The sequence below is a fragment of the Oncorhynchus clarkii genome, chromosome 7 (genome assembly GCF_045791955.1).
Source record: "Oncorhynchus clarkii lewisi isolate Uvic-CL-2024 chromosome 7, UVic_Ocla_1.0, whole genome shotgun sequence".
NCBI classification, from domain to species: domain Eukaryota; kingdom Metazoa; phylum Chordata; class Actinopteri; order Salmoniformes; family Salmonidae; genus Oncorhynchus; species Oncorhynchus clarkii.
Window position 1 is genome coordinate 2,983,266 of NC_092153.1, and position 25,678 is coordinate 3,008,943.

A 25,678-nucleotide genomic window follows, 5' to 3' on the forward strand; every position below is an offset into this window, starting at 1 on the left:
AGGTTGATTTCTTCAGGGGTCCTGGCCAGTAAGGTTGATTTCTTCAGGGGTCCTGGCCAGTAAGGTTGATTTCTTTAGGGGTCCTGGCCAGTAAGGTTGATTTCTTCAGGGGTCCTGGCCAGTAAGGTTGATTTCTTCAGGGGTCCTGGCCAGTAAGTTTGTTGAGAATGTAGGGGTGGTGGTGTGATAAGAGGACTACTCTAAACGCAACACTTACAAGCAGCAGCAGCTCCTCTGACTCATCACTAAGCCACATACATCCTGTTCTGTTGGGAGGAGTGGAGGGGCAGCCTCACTGAAGATGAGAACCGCAATAGTTTAAAATACTTAGCTTTTCTGTACTTGTGAAATAATTTAATTATTCAAATAGCAAACTGCTGGTAAACAGACTTAGTTTTAGTTGAGATGGAGAGGAGACAAGAGCCTGGCCTGGAGCCATGCCCTGTCAGCCTGGCCTAGAGCCATGCACTGTCAGCCTGTAGCCTGGCCTAGAGCCATGCACTGTCAGCCTGGAGCCATGCCCTGTCAGCCTGGCCTGGAACCATGCCCTGTCAGCCTGGCCTAGAGCCATGCACTGTCAGCCTGTAGCCTGGCCTAGAGCCATGCACTGTCAGCCTGTAGCCTGGCCTAGAGCCATGCACTGTCAGCTTGTAGCCTGGCCTAGAGCCATGCAGTGTCAGCCTGTAGCCTGGCCTAGACCATGCCCCGTCAGCCTGTAGCCTGGCATAGAGCCGTGCACTGTCAGCCTGTAGCTTGGCCTAGAGCCATGCACTGTCAGCCTATAGCCTGGCCTAGAGCCATGCACTGTCAGCCTATAGCCTGGCCTAGAGCCATGCACTGTCAGCCTATAGCCTGGCCTAGAGCCATGCACTGTCAGCCTGGCCTAGAGCCATGCACTGTCAGCCTGTAGCCTGGCCTAGAGCCGTGCACTGCCAGCCTGTAGCCTGGCCTAGAGCCATGCACTGCCAGCCTGTAGCCTGGCCTAGAGCCATGCACTGCCAGCCTGTAGCCTGGCCTAGAGCCATGCACTGCCAGCCTGTAGCCTGGCCTAGAGCCATGTACTGTCAGCCTGTAGCCTGGCCTAGAGCCATGCACTGTCAGCCTGTAGCCTGGCCTAGAGCCATGCACTGTCAGCCTGTAGCTCCCTCCATAGACACACAGAAACATCATGTTGGTGAACACAGTTGAAAGGATTAACAGAGAACACTTGAGATTCAGTCGAGGATTTCTTCTCACAAGGTCAACCAACTACTCAGTCACACCACTATGTTACACACAACTCCTCAATCCATTTGATGTTCACACCATGAATTAACTCTTCATTAAATATCAATTTATTCATGTTTCCTTTCTCTCTCTTACAAAGAATACAATCTGGTCTACAAAATTCAGAGCGTGGAAAGTGTTGGTCAAAATACAGGAGAGTGTCCCCCGACCCAAAAGCATCCCTCCCCTCGTCACTCCTTGTAATCGGTATCCATGTGAACCCCCCCCAACATGTTCCTGTACCCTGTCTGACAACACTGCCACAGTGTTACCCCAGGCCGGTACATGTTATGTTACCTCACAGAAAAAACCTGAATAATCAACAGGAGCTAAACTACAGTGGAACTGAGACTGAGACAGATAGACGTGGACAGACCCCCCCCCCCCCCCCACCCGACCCAAAACAACACATTTGAGAAAGTGCTACGTTGTTCTCGTTGTTAGCGTCGTCAGCGGATGATGTGTGCCGGCCGGCCTTCCACCCACCAGACAGACTCCTCCAGCCCCAGGACCCAGCCTGCTCTGAGTCCCCCAATGAGGGTGGTGTTGGCTGGGCTGGTGTTGGACCAGGTTGGGCTCTGGCCTCAGAAGCAGGGGGGGGAGGGGTGGTGAGGGGGTGGGGTGGGGCAGTTCAAGGAGAGATGGGGCTATATCAGGGCCAGCTGATGCTGACTCGCTGAGCCCACTGGCAGGGCACCGGAGGGGTGGAGGATGGAGGTCGTGCCCCCCTCAGGCCACATAGTGGTACTGGTTGGGACTCTCCTTGTCTCTCTCCATGTAGTCTCTGTCAATCAGCGACTCAATCCGCTTCTTCAGGTCTCCAGGCTGAGGAGAGAGAACACACAGAGGAATGACAGAGGAGAGAGAACACACAGAGGAATGAACACACAGAGGAATGAACACACAGAGGAATGACAGAGGAGAGAGAACACACAGAGGAGAGAGAACACAGAGAGGAATGACAGAGAGAGAACACACACAGGAGAGAGAACACAGAGAGGAATGACAGAGAGATAACACACACAGGAGAGAGAACACACAGAGGAATGACAGAGAGAACACACAGAGGAGAGAGAAAACAGAGGAGAGAGAACACACAGGAGAGAGAACAGAGGAATGACAGAGGAGAGAGAACACACAGAAGAGAGAGAGAACACAGAGGAATGACAGAGGAATGAGAGGAATGAACACACAGAGAGAGGAATGAACACACAGAGGAGAGAGAAGAGAAGACACAGAGGAGAGAGAAGAGAAGACACAGAGGAGAGAGAAGAGAAGACACAGAGGAGAGAGAAGACACAGAGGAGAGAGAAGACACAGAGGAGAGAGAAGACACAGAGGAGAGAGAAGACACAGAGGAGAGAGAAGACACAGAGGAGAGAGAAGACACAGAGGAGAGAGAAGACACAGAGGAGAGAGAAGACACAGAGGAGAGAGAACACAGAGGAGAGAGAACACACAGAGGAATGACAGAGGAGAGAGAACACACAGAGGAATGACAGAGGAGAGAGAACACACAGAGGAGAGAGAACACACAGAGGAGAGAGAACACACAGGAATGACACTGAAGGGTATGCAGCTTAGAGCTGAGGGTGTGCAGTGCAGTTTACTTGATGTGAATGACTGTTTGATGTGACTATATTTCAGGGTAGGAAAAAAGAACAAAAGCAATGAGAGAGAGAGAGTGAAAATGAAAGAGTACCTTGACGGGGAACTTGAGCTGGTTGTATAGTTCTGACACCAACAGGTTGTGGCCCAGGGTTTTCCTCATCTTCATGATGCGGACAACGGCCGCGTCGATCTGGTACTGTCTGTCCTGAAACACACGCTCTGTGGTGCTCACCTGCTCCTCTACCTGGACACACACACACAGACACACAGAAACATCAACACACGCTCTGTCTGTGGTGGTCACCTGCTCCCCTACCTGGACACACACACCAACACAACTGTAATTCACCATTTATTTTCTGTGAACGTTTCACTTCCTGAATAAAATGACTCCAACTCAAGAGTTGACTGTGTGAATGCATGATGGCCACACTTCCTCCAATGATGGGAAAGGGAGGAACTCAAAACTTAGGCAATAAGATTTAACTGATGGGAACCTGGAGTGTCAACCCTCAGTGGAAAGCACCATTATATGGATGAATTAGTCTGATATAACAGACACAATGATTAGAGTCATCACTCCTTTCTGTTCAACAGGCAGGCACAGACTTGACAATGTACCGTTTCCTTCACAGAGACAGAGAGGTGTTAACCCTACCGTTTCCTTCAGAGAGCGAGACAGGTGTTAACCCTACCGTTTCCTTCACAGAGAGCGAGACAGGTGTTAACCCTACCGTTTCCTTCACAGAGACAGAGAGGTGTTAACCCTACCGTTTCCTTCACAGAGAGCGAGACAGGTGTTAACCCTACCGTTTCCTTCACAGAGAGCGAGACAGGTGTTAACCCTACCGTTTCCTTCAGAGACGTGTTAACCCTACCGTTTCCTTCACAGAGACATGTGTTAACCCTACCATTTCCTTCACAGAGATAGAGAGGTGTTAACCCTACCGTTTCCTTCACAGAGACAGAGAGGTGTTAACCCTACCGTTTCCTTCATCTGAATCTGGTTGATCTTGATGCGGAACAGTTTGTGTCTGAAGTCGTTGTTGAAGTTGAAGCGGTCTCCGTCTTCTATGTCCTTCCCCCGGGGACCCTTATTGAGGACGCGCGCCTTCCCACAGGCCAGAGACTGCAGGGTACGCCTCAACTCACCCTCCTCTGGGGACGGAACGGGGACACAGATCACGGTTACACTACTTCCATATACATCAAGTTCAATTGGAGAAATGACGTGCATTTCATGAATGAGCCAAAATGTTATTTACCCCAAATACGCAATGAGATTAATGTAGAAGAGAGATAGAGGTGATTAGAAGGGCACTCAACATGGACGGACGGCACCGACACGAAATCACTGATGACTGCTTAAAAGAAATGGATAAGACTGCAGGAGCTGTACTGTTAGAATTCAGTGCAGCCTTTGATATTATTGACCCTAACCTGTTGTTGAGAAATACCTATGATATGGCAATCGAATAGAACCTTCTCTAATGCCAAACATGTAAAGTGTGGTGTACCGCAGGGCCGCTCTCGAAGTCCTCTACTTTTTTTTCCAATACTGAACAAAGAATAAAACGCAACAAGTGTTGGTTCCATGTTTCATGAGCAGAAATAAGAGCCCAGAAATTTTTCATAACCACAAAAGAGCGTATTGCTCTAGGTCACATGGGGAGGTGCCGTTGATTAATTTGTTGGGTTTGCTGTCCACTTGCTCTCCAAAAGACAGAAGAGTTCCATGCAGTCATGGCTCTGTATAAATTCTGTACATTTCATTTGTTCTGGACCTGGGGACTCTGAAAATACCCCTGGTGGCATCTCTGGTGTAAGTTGACGAAGCAAACAATTTGGAATTTCCAACACAATGTGTTTTTATAAAAACAAGAAGTAATGCAGTCAGTGTTTCCTCAACTCTCAGCCAAGAGAGACTGGCGTGCATAGTATTAATATCAGCCCTCTGGTTACAATGAAGAGCAAGACTACATGTTAATGTTTAAAATGTTGGTACATTGTAAAAATCAGTCTGTAATGTCTTTTTCATTGTGTCGGAGCCCAGTAACACTAGCTGCCGCCATTGGCATCGGCTGAAGGGGATCAGAATCAATCTAAACTAGAGATAAATAAGGAGAGTAGTTAGATTAATCTAAAGGAAAGGACCAGAGAAAATTAATGTACACCTTTTTGTACCTATGAAGACAGACAGTCAGACAGAGGGAGAAGCTGTACCTATGAAGACAGTCAGACAGAGGGAGAAGCTGTACCTATGAAGACAGTCAGATAGACAGAGGGAGAAGCTGTACCTATGAAGACAGTCAGACAGTCAGAGGGAGAAGCTGTACTTATGAAGACAGATAGACAGAGGGAGAAGCTGTACCTATGCCAGTGGCTGATTTGATCTCCTCCACACTGAACTCCTCCCCCTCGTTGAACATCAATAGCACCAACGTCTGGAACAGAGACACCTGCAGCTCCTTCTTACCCTGTAGACAGACACAGTTAGAGACACGTCTGGAACAGACACCTGCAGCTCCTTGGTAAAAGACGCATTAGAAATTTGACATTTCAAAGAACGCCGCCCATCTTCTAGGACAGTGTTGCTCTGGTCCTCACCTACCATTTCTATTGTATCCCAGCATATTTAACTTTGTGGGTATTTGAGGACCGGAGAAGCACTGTTCTGGGGAAACCTTTCAGTCTCACCTCTTTAAACTCAGTCTTCAGAACAGCGTGGCCCAGGGTGGGCTGCCACTGGAGCTTCCTGCCACTGTGTTTCCCCAGATAGAACAGCTTGAATACCTCCTGGAGCTTCACCATCTGGGAAGAGCGAGGAGGGAGGGAGGGGGAAGAGCGAGGAGGGAGGGAGGGGGAAGAGCGAGGGGCGAGGGGGAAGAGCGAGGGGCGAGGGGGAAGAGCGAGGGGCGAGGGGGAAGAGCGAGGGGCGAGGGGGAAGAGCGAGGGGCGAGGGGGAAGAGCGAGGGGCGAGGGGGAAGAGCGAGGGGCGAGGGGGAAGAGCGAGGGGCGAGGGGGAAGAGCGAGGGGCGAGGGGGAAGAGCGAGGGGCGAGGGGGAAGAGCGAGGGGGAAGAGGGAAGGGGAAGAGCGAGGGGGAAGAGGGAAGGGGAAGAGCGAGGGGGAAGAGCGAGGAGCGAGGGGGAAGAGGGAAGGGGAAGAGCGAGGAGGGAGGGGGAAGAGCGAGGAGGGAGGGGGAAGAGCGAGGAGGGAAGGGGAAGAGCGAGGAGGGAAGGGGAAGAGCGAGGAGGGAGGGGGAAGAGCGAGGAGGGAGGGGGGTGAGAGAAACTTTATTCAGGCTTCATAAAGCCTAGCATACACACCACCCAACCACACACAGACAGACATACCTCAGGGGGCAGGTGGACCTCCATAGGAGTGTAGGAGGGCCAGTAGCCCATGGTGAGGATGTTGACCGTCAGCTCCAGCTGGCTGGGCTCACTCTGGTTCTGGGTGTACTGGGGGAGACAGACAACCTGATTCAATACATTCATGTACTGGTGGACACAACCTTGTTCAATACTGGAATAGAATACATTAATGTCCTGTTGTGTGAGACAATCAAATCCTTCATTACTTGGAAAATGGTGTAAATTGAGAATTCCTTAATTCAAGAAATCATTTGAATCCACCTGGGAACAAATGTAAACATCATTGGACTACCCCAATTGGTAGAGATGTTATACATGATTCTCTGTGGTAAATCGATATATTACAGTAGTAATATTGCTCAGTGTTTGTGTCCTTTATCTTCCCATATTGGTATGAACCCGTTTCAACGATTGATTGCTATCTTTTGTCATCGCATTCTCTTACATCCGATAGAGCGTTGTTTGTGACTATCTCGCAAAAGGCTAATGGGATAGCTCCAAAGCAGTTTAGCTACAATAAGCTAAATGGGATAGCTCCAAAGCAGTTTAGCTACAATAAGCTAAATGGGATAGCTCCAAAGCAGTTTAGCTACAATAAGCTGTCTAACATGAGAAAATATTACCAAGGTGACATCTGCTGAATCCCACTTCTGCCACAAAACTGTCCGAATTAATCTAAACTAACAAAATGACGATTGACGTTGATGTCGATTAAGGCAGCCCCCCCCCCCCTCTCTGATTCAGAGGGGTTGGGTTAAATGTAGAAGACACATTTCAGTTGAATGCATTCAGTTGTACAGCTGACACACACACACAGTTGAAGTCGGAAGTTTACACGACACCATAGCCAAATACATTTAAATTTGTTTTTTCACAATTCCTGACATTTAATCCCAGTAAAAATTCCCTGTCCTAGGTCAGTTAGGATCACCACTTTATTTTAAGAATGTGAAATGTCAGAATAATAGTAGAGAGAGTGATTTAGTTCAGCTTTTATTTCTTTCATCACATTCCCAGTGGGTCAGAAGTTTACATACACTCAATTAGTATTTGGTAGCATTGCTTTTAAATTGTTTAACTTGGGTCAAATGTTTCGGGTAGCCTTCCACAAGCTTCCCACAATAAGTTGGGTGAATTTTGGCCCATTCCTCCTGACAGAGCTGGTGTAACTGAGTCAGGTTTGTAGGCCTCCTTGCTCACACATGCTTTTTCAGTTCTGCCCACAAATTGTCTATGGGATTGAGGTCAGGGCTTTGTGATGGCAACTCCAATACCTTGACTTTGCTGTCCTTAAGCAATTTTGCCACAACTTTGGAAGTATGCTTGGGGTCATTGTCCATTTGGAAAACCCATTTGCGACCAAGCTTTAACTTCCTGACTGATGTCTTGATGTTACTTCAATATATCCACATCATTTTCCTCCCTCGTGATGCCATCTATTTTGTGAAGCGAACCAGTCCCTCCTGCAGCAAAACACCCCCACAACATGATGCTGCCACCCCTGTGCTTTACAGTTAGGATGGTGTTCTTCGGCTTGCAAGCATCCCTATTTTTCCTCCAAACATAACGATGGTCATTGTGACCAAACAGTTCGATTTTTGTTTCATCAGACCAGAGGACATTTCTCCAAAAAGTACAATCTTTGTCCCCATGTGCAGTTGCAAACCATAGTCTGGCTTTTTTATGGCGGTTTTGGAGCAGTGGCTTCTTCCTTGCTGAGCGGCCTTTCAGGTTGTCGATATAGGACTTGTTTTACTGTGGATATAGATACTTTTGTACCCGTTTCCTCCAGCATTTTCACAAGGTCTTTTGCTGTTGTTGTGGGATTGATTTGCACTTTTCACACAAAAGTGCGTTCATCTCTAGGAGACAGAATGCATCTCCTTCCTGAGCGGTATGACGGCTGCGTGGTCCCATGGTGTTAATACTTGCTTATTATTGTTTGTACAGATGAACGTGGTACCTTCAGGTGTTTGGAAATTGCTCCCAAGGATAAACCAGACTTGTGGAGGTCTACAATAATTTTTTCTGAGGTCTTGGCTGATTTATTTTGATTTTCCCATGTCGTCAAGCAAAGAGGCACTGAGTTTGAATGTAGACCTTGAAATACATCCACAGGGAAACCTCCAATTGACTCAAATGATGTCAATTAGCCTATCAGAAGCTTCTAAAGCCATGACATAATTTTCTGGAATTTTCCAAGCTGTTTAGGCAGTCAACTTAGTGTATGTAAACTTCTGAACCACTGGAATTGTGATACATTGAATTACAAGTTAAATAATCTGTCTGTAAACAATTGTTAGAAAAATAACTTGTGTGATGCACAAAGTAGATGTCCTAACCAACTTGCCAAAGCTATAGTTGGTTAACAAGAAATTTGTTAACCAACTATAGTTAACCAACCTCCGTGTATGTAAACTTCTCGACTTCAACTGTAGCCATGCCAGTAAGCTAGCTAGCGACAACAGCTACACAGCTGAAAGTCACGGCACTAGCGACCAACGTCCTGACACACAACTTGTCCAGGAGACGGCGACCCGTTTCCTTTCCTTCTGTTATGTTTTTGAAAAATAACGGACACTAAATATTCAAATACGAGTTCCACAAGACAGATTGGTTGAGGGACGAGCGTCACGGAGGAGGGACGAGCGTCACGGAGGAGGGACGAGTGTTACAGAGGGGTGACGACAACATGGCCTCAAGTCAGATGATTCACTGGTGATAAATGTATACTACAGTAAGTGGTGGTATATTACAATAAGTACTTCAGTGACGTCGAGGAGTCTGTGTTCACCTGCTTGAACTGGATCATAACGTCTTTGGAGAGCTCCATGTCCTTAAACATCCCCTCCAGCTTACTGGTGAAGGCCGCTCCACACTCTGCAGGGACAGGAAGCAGGAAGTCACAAACCATCACACCCACTCTCTGTTAACAAGTTTTTATAGAGTATTATAAGCTGGGTGGTTCAAGCGCTGTGAATGCTGATTGGCTGACAGACAGGGTATATCAGATCATATACCACGGGTATGATAAAACATGCATTTTTACTGCTCTAATTACGTTTGTTACCAGTTTATAATAGCAATAAGGCACCTTGGGGGTTTGGGGTATATGGCCAATATACCACGGCTAAGGGCTGTATCCAGGCACTCCGCGTTGCGTCGTGCTTAAGAACAGCCCTTAGCCTTGGTGTATTGGCCATATACCACACCTCCTACGGGCCTTACTGCTTAAACACATTGCATGACCTGGTAACTGTGGTGGTGTTTCTACAGTCACACACCAGAGGTAGTGACAAACCACCGATGGGCCAACTTCACTGCTGAGGCAACAATCAGCATCTGCCGGAGGACATTTGACAATATCCCACGAACACAGGGCCTAAAATAACACTCGCCAAATGCGGGTAGATTTTGACATTGGTGGGTAGAGAGGACTATATCACCAGCCATGTTGGTGGGTAGAGAGGACTATTTCACCAGCCATGTTGGTGGGTAGAGAGGTCTATATCACCAGCCATGTTGGTGGGTAGAGAGGACTATATCACCAGCCATGTTGGTGGGTAGAGAGGTCTATATCACCAGCCATGTTGGTGGGTAGAGAGGACTATTACACCAGCCATGTTGGTAAGTAGAGAGGTCTATATCACCAGCCATGTTGGTGGGTAGAGAGGTCTATATCACCAGCCATGTTGGTGGGTAGAGAGGACTATATCACCAGCCATGTTGGTAAGTAGAGAGGTCTATATCACCAGCCATGTTGGTGGGTAGAGAGGACTATATCACCAGCCATGTTGGTGGGTAGAGAGGTCTATATCACCAGCCATGTTGGTGGGTAGAGAGGTCTATATCACCATCCATGTTGGTGGGTAGAGAGGACTATTACACCAGCCATGTTGGTAAGTAGAGAGGTCTATATCACCAGCCATGTTGGTGGGTAGAGAGGTCTATATCACCAGCCATGTTGGTGGGTAGAGAGGTCTATATCACCAGCCATGTTGGTGGGTAGAGAGGACTATTACACCAGCCATGTTGGTAAGTAGAGAGGTCTATATCACCAGCCATGTTGGTGGGTAGAGAGGACTATTACACCAGCCATGTTGGTGGGTAGAGAGGTCTATATCACCAGCCATGTTGGTGGGTAGAGAGGACTATATCACCAGCCATGTTGGTGGGTAGAGAGGACTATTTCACCAGCCATGTTGGTGGGTAGAGAGGTCTATTTCACCAGCCATGTTGGTGGGTAGAGGACTATATCACCAGCCATGTTGGTGGGTAGAGAGGACTATTACACCAGCCATGTTGGTGGGTAGAGAGGACTATTTCACCAGCCATGTTGGTGGGTAGAGAGGACTATTACACCAGCCATGTTGGTGGGTAGAGAGGACTATTTCACCAGCCATGTTGGTGGGTAGAGGACTATTACACCAGCCATGTTGGTGGGTAGAGAGGTCTATATCACCAGCCATGTTGGTGGGTAGAGAGGACTATATCACCAGCCATGTTGGTGGGTAGAGAGGTCTATATCACCAGCCATGTAGGTGGGTAGAGGACTATTACACCAGCCATGTTGGTGGGTAGAGAGGACTATTACACCAGCCATGTTGGTAAGTAGAGAGGTCTATATCACCAGCCATGTTGGTGGGTAGAGAGGTCTATATCACCAGCCATGTTGGTGGGTAGAGAGGACTATATCACCAGCCATGTTGGTAAGTAGAGAGGTCTATATCACCAGCCATGTTGGTGGGTAGAGAGGACTATATCACCAGCCATGTTGGTGGGTAGAGAGGTCTATATCACCAGCCATGTTGGTGGGTAGAGAGGTCTATATCACCAGCCATGTTGGTGGGTAGAGAGGACTATTACACCAGCCATGTTGGTAAGTAGAGAGGTCTATATCACCAGCCATGTTGGTGGGTAGAGAGGTCTATATCACCAGCCATGTTGGTGGGTAGAGAGGTCTATATCACCAGCCATGTAGGTGGGTAGAGGACTATTACACCAGCCATGTTGGTAAGTAGAGAGGTCTATATCACCAGCCATGTTGGTGGGTAGAGAGGACTATATCACCAGCCATGTTGGTGGGTAGAGAGGTCTATTTCACCAGCCATGTTGGTGGGTAGAGAGGTCTATTTCACCAGCCATGTTGGTGGGTAGAGAGGACTATATCACCAGCCATGTTGGTGGGTAGAGAGGACTATTTCACCAACCATGCTGGTGGGTAGAGAGGACTATATCACCAGCCATGTTGGTGGGTAGAGAGGTCTATTTCACCAGCCATGTTGGTGGGTAGAGGACTATATCACCAGCCATGTTGGTGGGTAGAGAGGACTATTACACCAGCCATGTTGGTGGGTAGAGAGGACTATTTCACCAGCCATGTTGGTGGGTAGAGGACTATTACACCAGCCATGTTGGTGGGTAGAGAGGTCTATATCACCAGCCATGTTGGTGGGTAGAGAGGACTATATCACCAGCCATGTTGGTGGGTAGAGAGGTCTATATCACCAGCCATGTAGGTGGGTAGAGGACTATTACACCAGCCATGTTGGTGGGTAGAGAGGACTATATCACCAGCCATGTTGGTGGGTAGAGAGGTCTATATCACCAGCCATGTTGGTGGGTAGAGAGGTCTATATCACCAGCCATGTTGGTGGGTAGAGAGGACTATTACACCAGCCATGTTGGTAAGTAGAGAGGTCTATATCACCAGCCATGTTGGTGGGTAGAGAGGTCTATATCACCAGCCATGTTGGTGGGTAGAGAGGACTATATCACCAGCCATGTTGGTAAGTAGAGAGGTCTATATCACCAGCCATGTTGGTGGGTAGAGAGGACTATATCACCAGCCATGTTGGTGGGTAGAGAGGACTATATCACCAGCCATGTTGGTGGGTAGAGAGGTCTATATCACCAGCCATGTTGGTGGGTAGAGAGGTCTATATCACCAGCCATGTTGGTGGGTAGAGAGGACTATTACACCAGCCATGTTGGTAAGTAGAGAGGTCTATATCACCAGCCATGTTGGTGGGTAGAGAGGTCTATATCACCAGCCATGTTGGTGGGTAGAGAGGTCTATATCACCAGCCATGTTGGTGGGTAGAGAGGACTATTACACCAGCCATGTTGGTAAGTAGAGAGGTCTATATCACCAGCCATGTTGGTGGGTAGAGAGGACTATTACACCAGCCATGTTGGTGGGTAGAGAGGTCTATATCACCAGCCATGTTGGTGGGTAGAGAGGACTATATCACCAGCCATGTTGGTGGGTAGAGAGGTCTATTTCACCAGCCATGTTGGTGGGTAGAGAGGTCTATTTCACCAGCCATGTTGGTGGGTAGAGAGGACTATATCACCAGCCATGTTGGTGGGTAGAGAGGACTATTTCACCAACCATGCTGGTGGGTAGAGAGGACTATATCACCAGCCATGTTGGTGGGTAGAGAGGTCTATTTCACCAGCCATGTTGGTGGGTAGAGGACTATATCACCAGCCATGTTGGTGGGTAGAGAGGACTATTACACCAGCCATGTTGGTGGGTAGAGAGGACTATTTCACCAGCCATGTTGGTGGGTAGAGGACTATTACACCAGCCATGTTGGTGGGTAGAGAGGTCTATATCACCAGCCATGTTGGTGGGTAGAGAGGACTATATCACCAGCCATGTTGGTGGGTAGAGAGGTCTATATCACCAGCCATGTAGGTGGGTAGAGGACTATTACACCAGCCATGTTGGTGGGTAGAGAGGACTATATCACCAGCCATGTTGGTGGGTAGAGAGGTCTATATCACCAGCCATGTTGGTCGGTAGAGAGGTCTATTACACCAGCCATGTTGGTGGGTAGAGAGGTCTATTACACCAGCCATGTTGGTGGGTAGAGGACTATTACACCAGCCATGTTGGTGGGTAGAGGACTATTACACCAGCCATGTTGGTGGGTAGAGTGGACTATATCACCAGCCATGTTGGTGGGTAGAGAGGACTATATCACCAGCCATGTTGGTGGGTAGAGAGGACTATTTCACCAGCCATGTTGGTGGGTAGAGAGGACTATTTCACCAACCATGCTGGTGGGTAGAGAGGACTATATCACCAGCCATGTTGGTGGGTAGAGAGGTCTATTTCACCAACCATGTTGGTGGGTAGAGAGGACTATATCACCAACCATGCTGGTGGGTAGAGAGGACTATTTCACCAACCATGCTGGTGGGTAGAGAGGACTATATCACCAGCCATGTTGGTGGGTAGAGAGGTCTATTTCACCAGCCATGTTGGTGGGTGGTCAGGGCAACAGAGCGTTTCACTCACATTGACAAATAAACATGTCGTGAGGAAGTCAAGCAGGAAAACATTTACAACTAAATAATTGCTGTAGTAACTGTTTTCTTCATTTTGTATCATAGATGGTAGATAATCACCAAGAACTAGGTATCCTCTCAAATATATCCTGTGAGGCGCTGCAACAATGCCTGGCTGGGGAGCTGTGAACACTGGGATTTGAAAGTGCTCAAGATGCACAGGCGTAGAAGTCAGTCTAATTTACTGGAACGTCCACTGAAGTGAGACCTTGTGTTTCTTGGCTATTTACAATGTTTTGTTAACAAGCTGTGTTTTGAGTTTCAATGTTTGACTCTGCTTCAACTGCCAATGAAAACGTCAGCTACCAGTCAGACCATCTACTCTAATACCTCACAGGCACACCGTCACTGACCACTCCTCCAGCGGCTGGAGTACCACCGTTGCCACGGTAACCGCCCGCCCTTAAAGGGGCAGCTGAACATGTCTCATCTGTGATGTTTTGGTTTTTAAAAAAAAGTTAGTTAAAAATGATTAGCCCTATACCACATCACTTCTTACTAGTAATACGTTTGTTTCTGAAACATTACAAAGCATGTTCATTCATTTTGTCTGGTAATAAAACTGCTAGACCAAAAAGTCCCTACCCACAGACGAAGCCCGCTACAACACAGATACCATAACATGTGATGGTGACAAAGTTGTGATTTTGGAGATCACTGCATTGTATCTCCTGTCATCATACCGTGTTTGAGTTTGGACAGCTTACCGTGTTTGGACAGCTTACCGTGTTTGGACAGCTTACCGTGTTTGGACAGCTTACCGTGTTTGAGTTTGGACAGCATGGACTTCTCAGCGTCCACGGAGGCACTCTTCCCCACCAGCAGCCGTTTGGCCAGGTCCTTCTTATAAAAGGCCTCGAACACATCCTTCCCGTGGATGAAGCGGAAGATGATCATGATCTTGTCTAGAATTCTCTCCATCTCCTCCTCGGTAGCTTCCTTGTTGCCCGCCCTCAATTTACAGTCCACGTACTTCGCTGTGCAGAGATAGGACACCGCCAGTTAGATAAAACAACCAGGAAACACTCATATTAGTTATATTCGTTATATTAGTTAGTTATATTAGTTAGTTATAGTTATATTAGTTATGGTTATATTAGTTAGTTATGGTTATATTAGTTATATTAGTTGGTTATATTAGTTATATTAGTTAGTTATAGTTATATTAGTTAGTTATAGTTATATTAGTTAGTTATAGTTATATTAGTTAGTTATGGTTATATTAGTTATATTAGTTAGTTATAGTTATATTAGTTAGTTATAGTTATATTAGTTATGGTTATATTAGTTATATTAGTTGGTTATATTAGTTATATTAGTTAGTTATATTAGTTAGTTATAGTTATATTAGTTAGTTATAGTTATATTAGTTAGTTATAGTTATATTAGTTAGTTATGGCTATATTAGTTAGTTATGGTTATATTAGTTATATTAGTTAGTTATAGTTATATTAGTTAGTTATAGTTATATTAGTTAGTTATAGTTATATTAGTTATGGTTATATTAGTTAGTTATGGTTATATTAGTTATATTAGTTGGTTATATTAGTTATATTAGTTAGTTATAGTTATATTAGTTAGTTATAGTTATATTAGTTAGTTATGGTTATATTAGTTATATTAGTTAGTTATAGTTATATTAGTTAGTTATAGTTATATTAGTTAGTTATAGTTATATTAGTTAGTTATGGTTATATTAGTTATATTAGTTAGTTATGGTTATATTAGTTATATTAGTTGGTTATATTAGTTATATTAGTTAGTTATAGTTATATTAGTTAGTTATATTAGTTAGTTATGGTTATATTAGTTATATTAGTTAGTTATAGTTATATTAGTTAGTTATAGTTATATTAGTTAGTTATAGTTATATTAGTTAGTTATAGTTAGATTAGTTAGTCATAGTTAGATTAGTTAGTTATAGTTAGATTAGTTAGTTATAGTTAGATTAGTTAGTTATGGTTATATTAGTTAGTTATGGTTATATTAGTTAGTTATAGTTAGATTAGTTAGTTATAGTTAGATTAGTTAGTTATAGTTAGATTAGTTAGGAAACTCATAACTGCCGTGGAACCTCTGACTGGTATTTTAAGCAATGGCGCATCGTTTTAAGATTCCAGGTGCCTTTAAATATCTCCTGCCCTGACTCTTTGCACACACACACACAGCGGTCTTGTCCTCACCGATGAGTTCAGCAGGTTTGTTGGGTCTGTTGTTGATGAAAGCTTCAAAGGCCTCCTTCATAGCGTTGATGAAGCTCTCGTTTCTGTTGAAACAGCCCTGGGCCACGTTGTCCATCTTATCCTTAAAGTCCAACAGGTCTTGAACCATGTCCTTATCCTTCTCTGGGGTGCCCACAATCTCACCACCAAAACTCTGTTAGGAGACATCTCAGTGAGACTGGAATCAATAGAAGTTTCTGAGTGAGAGAAGAAAAATAGAGAGGCAGAGCGAGAGAGAGGCAGAGCGAGAGAGAGGCAGAGCGAGAGAGAGGCAGAGCCAGAGAGAGGCAGAGCCAGAGAGAGGCAGAGCCAGAGAGAGGCAGAGCCAGAGAGAGGCAGAGCCAGAGAGAGGCAGAGCCAGAGAGAGGCAGAGCCAGAGAGCGAGAGCCAGAGAGCGAGAGCCAGAGAGCGAGAGCCAGAGAGCGAGAGCCAGAGAGCGAGAGCCAGAGAGCCAGAGCCAGAGAGCGAGAGAGAGAGCGAGAGAGCGAGAGAGCGTACCTTGATGTAGTCTCTCCAGTGTTGCAGCAGAGTGGGGAGTCCTCCCTTCACCTTACTGAAGAGCTGGTAGAGCAGAGCCAGCTCCATCACCCGGTTACCGTCTAACAGAATACTGAGACCTGGAGGAGAGGGTCAATATCACCTGGTTACCGTCTAACAGAATACTGAGACCTGGAGGAGGGGGTCAATATCACCTGGTTACCGTCTAACAGAATACTGAGACCTGGAGGAGAGGGTCAGTATCACCTGGTTACCATCTAACAGAATACTGAGACCTGGAGGAGGGGGTCAGTATCACCTGGTTACCGTCTAACAGAATACTGAGACCTGGAGGAGGGGGTCAGTATCACCCGGTTACCGTCTAACAGAATACTGAGACCTGGAGGAGGGTCAGTATCACCTGGTTACCATCTAACAGAATACTGAGACCTGGAGGAGAGGGTCAATATCACCTGGTTACCATCTAACAGAATACTGAGACCTGGAGGAGAGGGTCAATATCACCTGGTTACCATCTAACAGAATACTGAGGCCTGGAGGAGGGGGTCAGTATCACCTGGTTACCGTCTAACAGAATACTGAGACCTGGAGGAGAGGGTCAATATCACCTGGTTACCGTCTAACAGAATACTGAGACCTGGAGGAGAGGGTCAATATCACCTGGTTACCATCTAACAGAATACTGAGACCTGGAGGGGAGGGTCAGTATCACCTGGTTACCGTCTAACAGAATACTGAGACCTGGAGGAGGGTCAGTATCTCCCGGTTACCATCTAACAGAATACTGAGACCTGGAGGAGGGGGTCAGTATCACATACTGCTGATAGATACCTTTCTGTAAGATGGCCGTCATGTGTTCTCCAAGCAGCTGCTTCTCTACATTAGAGATAAGTGGCTTCCTGTTGAATACAAACAGAGAGAGAGAGAGATGATCAAGACAGATGGAGGAGGGGGTGAAAGAGAAAGTAAAGTGGTTCAAATCTGTGAGATGATCCAGTGTACTCTGATTGGAGCACAGGCCTGTCAGTCTAAGGTGTGTGGAGGAAGAGGCGGGTCTTACTGAGTGCTCTGGTCGAGGTAGCTGATGACACGATCGTTCTCTTCTTCCAACCGACGAGCCACATGATGCAGGTACTCCGGCACCTGGACACACACACACACACGTCACTTATGACCATCACTAGGAGAAAGCCAGGTATGCTAGCTATATAGGGGCGTGGTCATAATATTGAATTAAAGCATTTGATTGACGGCTGTCACTCACGTCTCGTTCCTGCATCAGCCTCTGTCCCTCTGCAGCGTACAGTCTGTCAGTCTCCATCAAAAAACGCTCCTCAAACGACTCTTTGTACACCTGAGGAGAGAGACAATAGATGATACCAGATCAGAGAATCTACAGAGACCTGAGGAGAGAGACATTAGATGACACCAGGAGATCAGAGAATCTACAGAGACCTGAGGAGAGAGACAATAGATGACACCAGATCAGAGAATCTACAGAGACCTGAGGAGAGAGACAATAGATGACACCAGATCAGAGAATCTACAGAGACCTGAGGAGAGAGACAATAGATGACACCAGATCAGAGAATCTACAGAGACCTGAGGAGAGAGACAATAGATGACACCAGATCAGAGAATCTACAGAGACCTGAGGAGAGAGACAATAGATGATACCAGATCAGAGAATCTACAGAGACCTGAGGAGAGAGACAATAGATGACATCAGGAGATCAGAGAATCTCCAGAGACCTGAGGAGAGAGACAATAGATGATACCAGATCAGAGAATCTACAGAGACCTGAGGAGAGAGACAATAGATGACATCAGGAGATCAGAGAATCTCCAGAGACCTGAGGAGAGAGACAATAGATGACACCAGGAGATCAGAGAATCTACATACCATCTGCCTATGGAACAATAGTTCTACACTGCTAAGAAAATGCACTCGTATGACTAGCAAATGACTGCCTTGACTTGATTGGTTCATTGGCCAAATGGTAAAGACAAAACTTATGAAGCATTGACCAATCACCTGCAGGTCTGAGAGCATGCCCAGTAGGCTGCGGAGAAGGCTGCGGTCCACCGTCTCTCCGTTGCGTTCGCGTTCGATCTGTTCCAGGATCCCGTCGACCGTGCGCTTCTGGACAGCCCCGTCGCTCACGATGTGGTTCCGGAAGAGTTCCAGCCCGGTATCCCTGTGGAACACACACAGTCACGGTGGACGGTGAACAGTAACGGGCGGCATCCCAAATGACACCCTACTTCCTACATGGGGAACTCTTTTAGCCCAATGAGGACCTAGTCAAAGGTAGTGCACTAAGTAGTGAATAGGGTTCCATTTCTGACACAGTCTCTGTCAGAGGACAGAAAGAAACGATCACCATCTCAGAACAGGAAAAGACCGTTTGCCACAGAGAACGGATGAATGTTTGTGTTGGTCCTAATAGCTACTGGACGGGGCTCTTACCAGATGGAGGGGAGCAGGGAGTTCTGGAGCACGTAGGTACGATCCAGGAACAGAAAGATACTCCGGATCATGATCTGCAGTAACCCAGGTTACACATGACACACTTACGTTAGACTCATTATACAACATACATTTCAGCCAGAATAAATGTCTCATGATAAAGGCTGTCTGACTGACCGTCTGTCTGCAGTGGTCCTGCCAACATCGGTTCATCCTCTTCAGGAAAGACAGGCTGTCCAGGGACTCTGTGAGGCGCTACGGTTAAGGACCGGGCCTCAATTCAATCAAAACACAACAGTCAAACACTCTCTCTTTGGACGGGGCCTCGACTCGCACCAGGTTGTGGTTAATGACAACCTTCTGATGACTACAAACTGTGTAGTTTATAGAGATCCCCATTACAGGGATGTTCATTGTTTTTTTTTTATTTGCCATCAGTCCAAGCAGCGTGTCGCTGTGTGCAGCTAGCTGGCTGAAGAGGTCCAAGGTGCCCCCTGGGTGGCAGGTAGTAACGGTTAGGAGAGTGGGGCCAGTAAACATACAAAGAAGACATACAGCTGGTACAGACACACTACTACACAGCTGGTACAGACACACTACTACACAGCTGGTAGAGACACACTACTACACAGCTGGTACAGACACACTACTACACAGCTGGTACAGACACTACTACACAGCTGGTACAGAGACACTACTACACAGCTGGTACAGAGACACTACTAAACAGCTGGTACAGAGACACTACTACACAGCGGTCCGCTGAGAAGACACACAGCTGGTACAGAGACACTACTACACAGCTGGTACAGAGACACTACTACACAGCGACCCTCTGAGAAGACATACAGCTGGTAGAGACACTACTACACAGCTGGTAGAGACACTACTACACAGCTGGTACAGAGACACTACTACACAGCTGGTACAGAGACACTACTACACAGCGGTCCGCTGAGAAGACACAGCTGGTACAGAGACACTACTACACAGCTGGTACAGAGACACTACTACACAGCTGGTACAGAGACACTACTACACAGCGGCCCGCTGAGAAGACACACAGCAGGTACAGAGACCCTACTACACAGCGGCCCGATGAGAAGACACACAGCTGGTACAGAGACACTACTACACAGCTGGTACAGAGACACTACTACACAGCGGCCCGCTGAGAAGACACACAGCTAGTACAGAGACACTACTACACAGCGACCCGCTGAGAACACAGCTGGTACAGAGACCCTACTACACAGCGGCCTGATGAGAAGACACACAGCTGGTACAGAGACTCTACTACACAGCGGGCCAGCTGAGAAGACACACAGCTGGTAGAGACACTACTACACAGCGGCCTGATGAGAAGACACACAGCTGGTACAAAGACACTACTACACAGCTGGTACAGAGACACCACTACACAGCTGGTACAGAGACACCACTACACAACTGGTACAGAGACACCACTACACAGCTGGTACAGAGACACCACTACACAGCTGGTACAGAGACACTACTACACAGCGGCCCGCTGAGAAGACACACAGCTGGTACAGAGACACTACTACACAGCGGCCCGCTGAGAAGACACACAGCTGGTACAAAGACACTACTACACAGCTGGTACAGAGACACCACTACACAGCTGGTACAGAGACACCACTACACAACTGGTACAGAGACACCACTACACAGCTGGTACAGAGACACCACTACACAGCTGGTACAGAGACACTACTACACAGCGGCCCGCTGAGAAGACACACAGCTAGTACAGAGACCCTACTACACAGCGACCCGCTGAGAAGACACACAGCTGGTACAGAGACCCTACTACACAGCGGCCTGATGAGAAGACACACAGCTGGTACAGAGACACTACTACACAGCGGCCTGATGAGAAGACACACAGCTGGTACAGAGACACTACTACACAGCGGCCTGATGAGAAGACACACAGCTGGTACAGAGACACTACTACACAGCGGCCTGATGAGAAAAGACACAGCTGGTACAGAGACAACTACTACACAGCTGGTACAGAGACACCACTACACAGCTGGTACAGAGACACCACTACACAGCTGGTACAGAGACACTACTACACAGCGGCCCACTGAGAAGACATACAGCTCTTATAACAGGAGGCTGCCAGGTTCCTTTAAACCCCCCAGTCACAACTAACCAGATCAGCTGGTGTTATCAGGGAGACCCAGGCCAAGGTTATTGTGGCAATGATGGTATTCCAGCCACTGGAGTGGTCCGTGACAGTGTGCCTGTGAGGTATTTATGCAATAAGGACTGAGGTGGTGTGGTATATGGCCAATATACGCCGGCTAAGGGCTGTGCTTAAGCGCAACGCAGAGTGTCTGGATACAGCCCTTAGCCGTGGTATATTGGCCATATACCCCAAACCCCCCGAGGTGCCTTATTGATATTATAAACTGGTTACCAACGTAATTAGAGCAGTAAAAAAATGTTTTGAGGTATACGGTCTGATATACCACGGCTGTCAGCCAATCAGCATTCAGGGCTGGAACCAGCCAGTTTATAACACAGTAGACTAGTCTGACTAGTAGCGGACGTCTTCACTGGTAGTTGAAGCAAAGTCAAAACATTGAAAAACAACGTAGCTTGTGAACAAAACAATGTAAATAGCCAAGAAACACAAGGTGCAGCAACACAAATCAAATTAATACATTTTTTAACATTGTTATAAAACGAGCTTATCTCCTCAGAGGAGCCACTGTCATGCAGCATCATAAATGACAGATGTTCTCATCAAATCGACTTGAAAACCTGTCAAACAGGCTTTAATAAACATCCACACACATTACGCACTGGCAAACACATAGGAGCACACTTTCACACGCAAAGACACACACAGTGTAAAGGATATTCTCTGAACTGATGTATCTGGGCCTGGACATGGTCCTCACAGACCTGACGGAGCTGCTTGTACAGTGTGGGGGAGACTTTATAGGAACACAGGTTCTCCACCGCCTGAAACAGAGGAGACAGAGGTGAACATACTAAGTATTCCTCAATTCTGTAAGTTATCCCTCCTTGGAAAAGTTACAAGACAGGATTAGCCAAGTCAACAGGCTGGTGAATGGTCAGAGTGATAGGGTTAGCCATGTCAACAGGCTGGTGAATGGTCAGAGTGATAGGGTTAGCCATGTCAACAGGCTGGTGAATGGTCAGAGTGATAGGGTTAGCCATGTCAACAGGCTGGTGAATGGTCAGAGTGATAGGGTTAGCCAAGTCAACAGGCTGGTGACTGGTCAGAGTGATAGGGTTAGCCAAGTCAACAGGCTGGTGACTGGTCAGAGTGATAGGGTTAGCCAAGTCACCGGTGAATGGTCACAGTGACAGGGTTAGCCATGTCAACAGGCTGGTGACAGGTCAGCACAGTGGTTGGGTATACTGACTGCTGATGTGAGCTACAGAACCTGCTGGCTGGCATAGAGCAGCTCTCCTCTCCAATAATTTGAGACTAGAGAGGCATAGTGTCTTAAGACCGATCTCTGCTGCCCGTTGGAATCGGGTAGCGTCCCAAATGGCACCCTATACCCTAAATAGTACACCACATAGGGAATAGGGTGTCAGTTGGCACCACCAACCCAGACTGGCTAGGGCAACCAGCAGGTCACATGACAAGACAGCTGGAGTAATGGTACACAGATAGACAGTAAAGGGCAACCAGCAGGTCACATGACAAGACAGCTGGATTAATGGTACACAGATACAGACAGTAAAGGACAACCAGCAGGTCACATGATAAGACAGCTGGAGTAATGGTACACAGATACAGACAGTAAAGGACAACCAGCAGGTCACATGATAAGACAGCTGGAGTAATGGTACACAGATACAGACAGTAAAGGGCGAACAGCAGGTCACATGATAAGACAGCTGGAGTAATGGTACACAGATACAGAGAGTAAAGGGCGAACAGCAGGTCACATGATAAGACAGCTGGAGTAATGGTACACAGATACAGACAGTAAAGGGCAACCAGCAGGTCACATGACAAGACAGCTGGAGTAATGGTGTCATACAGATGAAGACAATAAAAGTGCCCATATCGGTACATATTATTCACATGGAAACACTGGGACTTGGATATAGGCATGTCATCAAGGCCCATTGAACACATGAACTAGGCCCATGTTTTAGAAAGGTCAATAAGGGCTGTAGCTCTCCACAAACTACGTGTTTCATGTCCTGAAAGTGCAACTGTGTGTTTGATGCTTTAGGCCTGACCTGGTAGAGTTCCTCTAGGTTGTACTTGATGGAGGTGCTGTTCTGGATGGCTCCTACTGCATCCCTCAGCTTCAGCCAGGTGTCCTCAGTGTAGTTGTCCGCTAGCTTTGGCCTGTCTGGGAACACACAACAGAGTCACGCCACACCAAGGCACAGCAAAATGGTTAGACAGACCCAGCCTCTAGCTGGGTACCTCATTTAAATGAGAAATTTAAAGTTAATTTGTAAACAAGGAGAATATTGTTTGTAAACAGTTCACTATTGTTTGCATGTTCAACCATATGTAAACATCTGGCAGGGACAGAGTCAACAAATGTCAAAATTGTAATAGAATGCAAAAAAACATGTATTTATTCTGCCAGAATGTCATTAGCTTGGTAAAGTTAGCTAGATGACGTAACCACAGTTGAGCAATATTTAGAGGGTCAGGTTGCAACGGGATATTCTGTTGTTTACATGCCATGGCTATCAATTGCTTCAAATATGTCACAAGCTAACTTGGTCTAAAAACTTCCTAGGCTACCCAGCTGGCCATCATGGACAACTTTCAAATATGAACTTTAGCTACGCTGCCAATTATGGGGAGTTACACGTTACATAAGTAGAGTTAACTAGTTAGCGAATTACTAACAGATAGTTGATACTCAGGAAAAACGGCTAAATAACGTGTAGCAAGCTAGCTAACGTTAACTAGCTATTCAGCACGCGTTACCTTTGAAATTTTTAATGACTAATTTCTTGGAGGCGCCAGTTTTGTTGGAGGCCAGGCCAGAAATCTTTGTCACTCCGTTGTTGTTGTGCTCCGTCAGAGCAGAGAAGTTGGCTTTCTTGTCCTGTCGTATGTCTTCTGCCATCATTAGATTAATGCAGAGGGCCGTTGTTGTGAAGAGTTGTTAGCTAACGTAAGCGGCACTTCTACTCGTCCTCTCAAACGAGCCTAAAGTTGGATTATACAACTCTGACCCTGTTTCTTAATTCATTTACGATGCACCACTTAGTCCGATCCCTCACTTGAACAAAAGTAGATACCTAGACCAAAGCCATAAAACTCAGGGAAACTTTTGGATGAACCGAACAACTGAAAAATAGATTTCGTTGAAGTAAGCTAACGCGTTAGCCAGCCTAGTTTAGTTAGCGAAACAAACAATTTAGTATATCCACTGCGTCCCTCCCTGGCCCGTATTAAAATTAGGCAAATATTAAATGTTATATATTTCAGACTTCCATGTGTGAAACAAATTAAAAGCTATATTCAATCTCAAATTATCCATCATTATGCTACCGCTGGAGATGTGGCGCTAGCCACATAGCAAACATAACAAAATGGCTTCCTACACCCCCCTTGACAAGTGCATCTTGGGAGATTCACATTCTACCGGTGTGATGTTTGAAACTTCAACATTATTTGGACTTTTTTTAGCTTTTTACAAGAGTTCATCTTTAAAGGGTCCCAATTACATTTCCTATTCAATTACTTCAGTGAAATTCATCGACTTTTGTCGATTTTGCATGATGTAAAAGGATTTTAGGTACAAGCAATAACACATAAAACTCTTATTCAAATGATGTAGACTCATCGTGGAATATGATCATGGAATAAATTGGTGTATACATTGGTATAATATAAATTGGTGCAGTATTTGTGCATCGTGATTTTATCAAGTTTACCCTGTTCTAAAAGTTACCTAGATTAAAATGTATTCTAAATTTAGTTTCTAATTTTAAACATGTTTAAACTGTTTCATTTTCTTGGACAGACGAGAAAGGTGTAATTGCAGCCCGCAATTCGGGGCATTCCTGCATCTTTAGGAACCCCTCTCTATACTTCTATTGGTCAATTTTTAATCGCATAGACAATCAGAGGAAATCTAGAATATCAAAAGTGTCATGCAAACATGAAGATGGCGTGCTTGAGGGGGGGAAGTTCATGCAGTAACCAACGGGATGCTCGAGGGGTGGGGGGCGGAGACCTTCATGCAGTAACCAATGGGATGCTCGAGGGGTGGGGGGTGTTCATGCAGGTATTAATGGGATGCTCGACCGGGGAAGTTCATGCAGTAACCAATGGGATGCTCGAGGGGTGGGGGGTGTTCATGCAGGTATTAATGGGACGCTCGACAGTTTGGATAAACTGTGAAAACTAGGTCTGTGGTAAAACACAGGCTTATGAGATCTTGTACATTTTGTTCAATTTGATCATTTTCATCAGCTAATGTCACTTTTTGTGAATTTTGAAGCATTTGTGTAATCAAAAGCACGTCAAGGCTTCATAATTCATAAAGGTCATGTTAACTGACTGATATTATCTCACAAAACGAATAAGATCTCCTAAACCTGTGTTAACCTCAGACCTTATTTTCAACATAGGAATGGCTGAAGGAACCACAGTTTGTTAGGACAACAAGCTGGCAGGCTCTTTAGCCCCCAATCTGGTTTTAATGTCTGGGAGAATCTCAATTGCATACTCACGAGGAGGATGGTGGGAGGAGCTATAGGAGGAGGGGCTCATTGTAATGTCTGGAATGGAGCCATAGAACGGGACAAAATACATAGAAACTCCATGTTTGACCCCGTTCCATGAACTCCATTCCAGCCATTACAATGAGCCCAT

General features: G+C 46.3%; 1 protein-coding gene across 1 annotated transcript; it reads right to left on the minus strand.

Annotated features, from left to right (window-relative positions):
• Positions 1-1,323: 1,323 nt before the first annotated feature.
• On the minus strand, positions 1,324-24,402 carry LOC139412732 (cullin-4A-like). Its single transcript, XM_071159408.1, has 19 exons — positions 23,780-24,402; positions 23,068-23,183; positions 21,700-21,804; positions 18,979-19,047; positions 18,802-18,875; positions 18,367-18,529; positions 17,596-17,685; positions 17,392-17,474; positions 17,163-17,230; positions 16,332-16,450; positions 15,795-15,987; positions 14,373-14,588; positions 9,047-9,132; positions 6,232-6,339; positions 5,575-5,688; positions 5,249-5,354; positions 3,863-4,035; positions 2,969-3,121; positions 1,324-2,091 (listed from the first exon to the last, which is right to left on the minus strand). The coding sequence occupies exons 1-19, from the start codon at positions 23,922-23,924 to the stop codon at positions 1,996-1,998; spliced, it is 2,277 nt and encodes a 758-aa protein (XP_071015509.1). The 5' UTR covers positions 23,925-24,402; the 3' UTR covers positions 1,324-1,995.
• Positions 24,403-25,678: the final 1,276 nt, after the last annotated feature.

Excerpts from the sequence above, each read along its gene's own strand:
- LOC139412732 (XM_071159408.1), bottom strand. The coding sequence starts at position 23,924 with ATGATGGCAGAAGACATACGACAGGACAAGAAAGCCAACTTCTCTGCT. Across the intron at positions 17,475-17,595 it reads GGCTGATGCAGGAACGAGAC|GTGCCGGAGTACCTGCATCA; the intron begins GTGAGTGACAGC and ends GTGTGTGTCCAG. Across the intron at positions 2,092-2,968 it reads AGCTCAAGTTCCCCGTCAAG|CCTGGAGACCTGAAGAAGCG; the intron begins GTACTCTTTCAT and ends CTCTCTCCTCAG.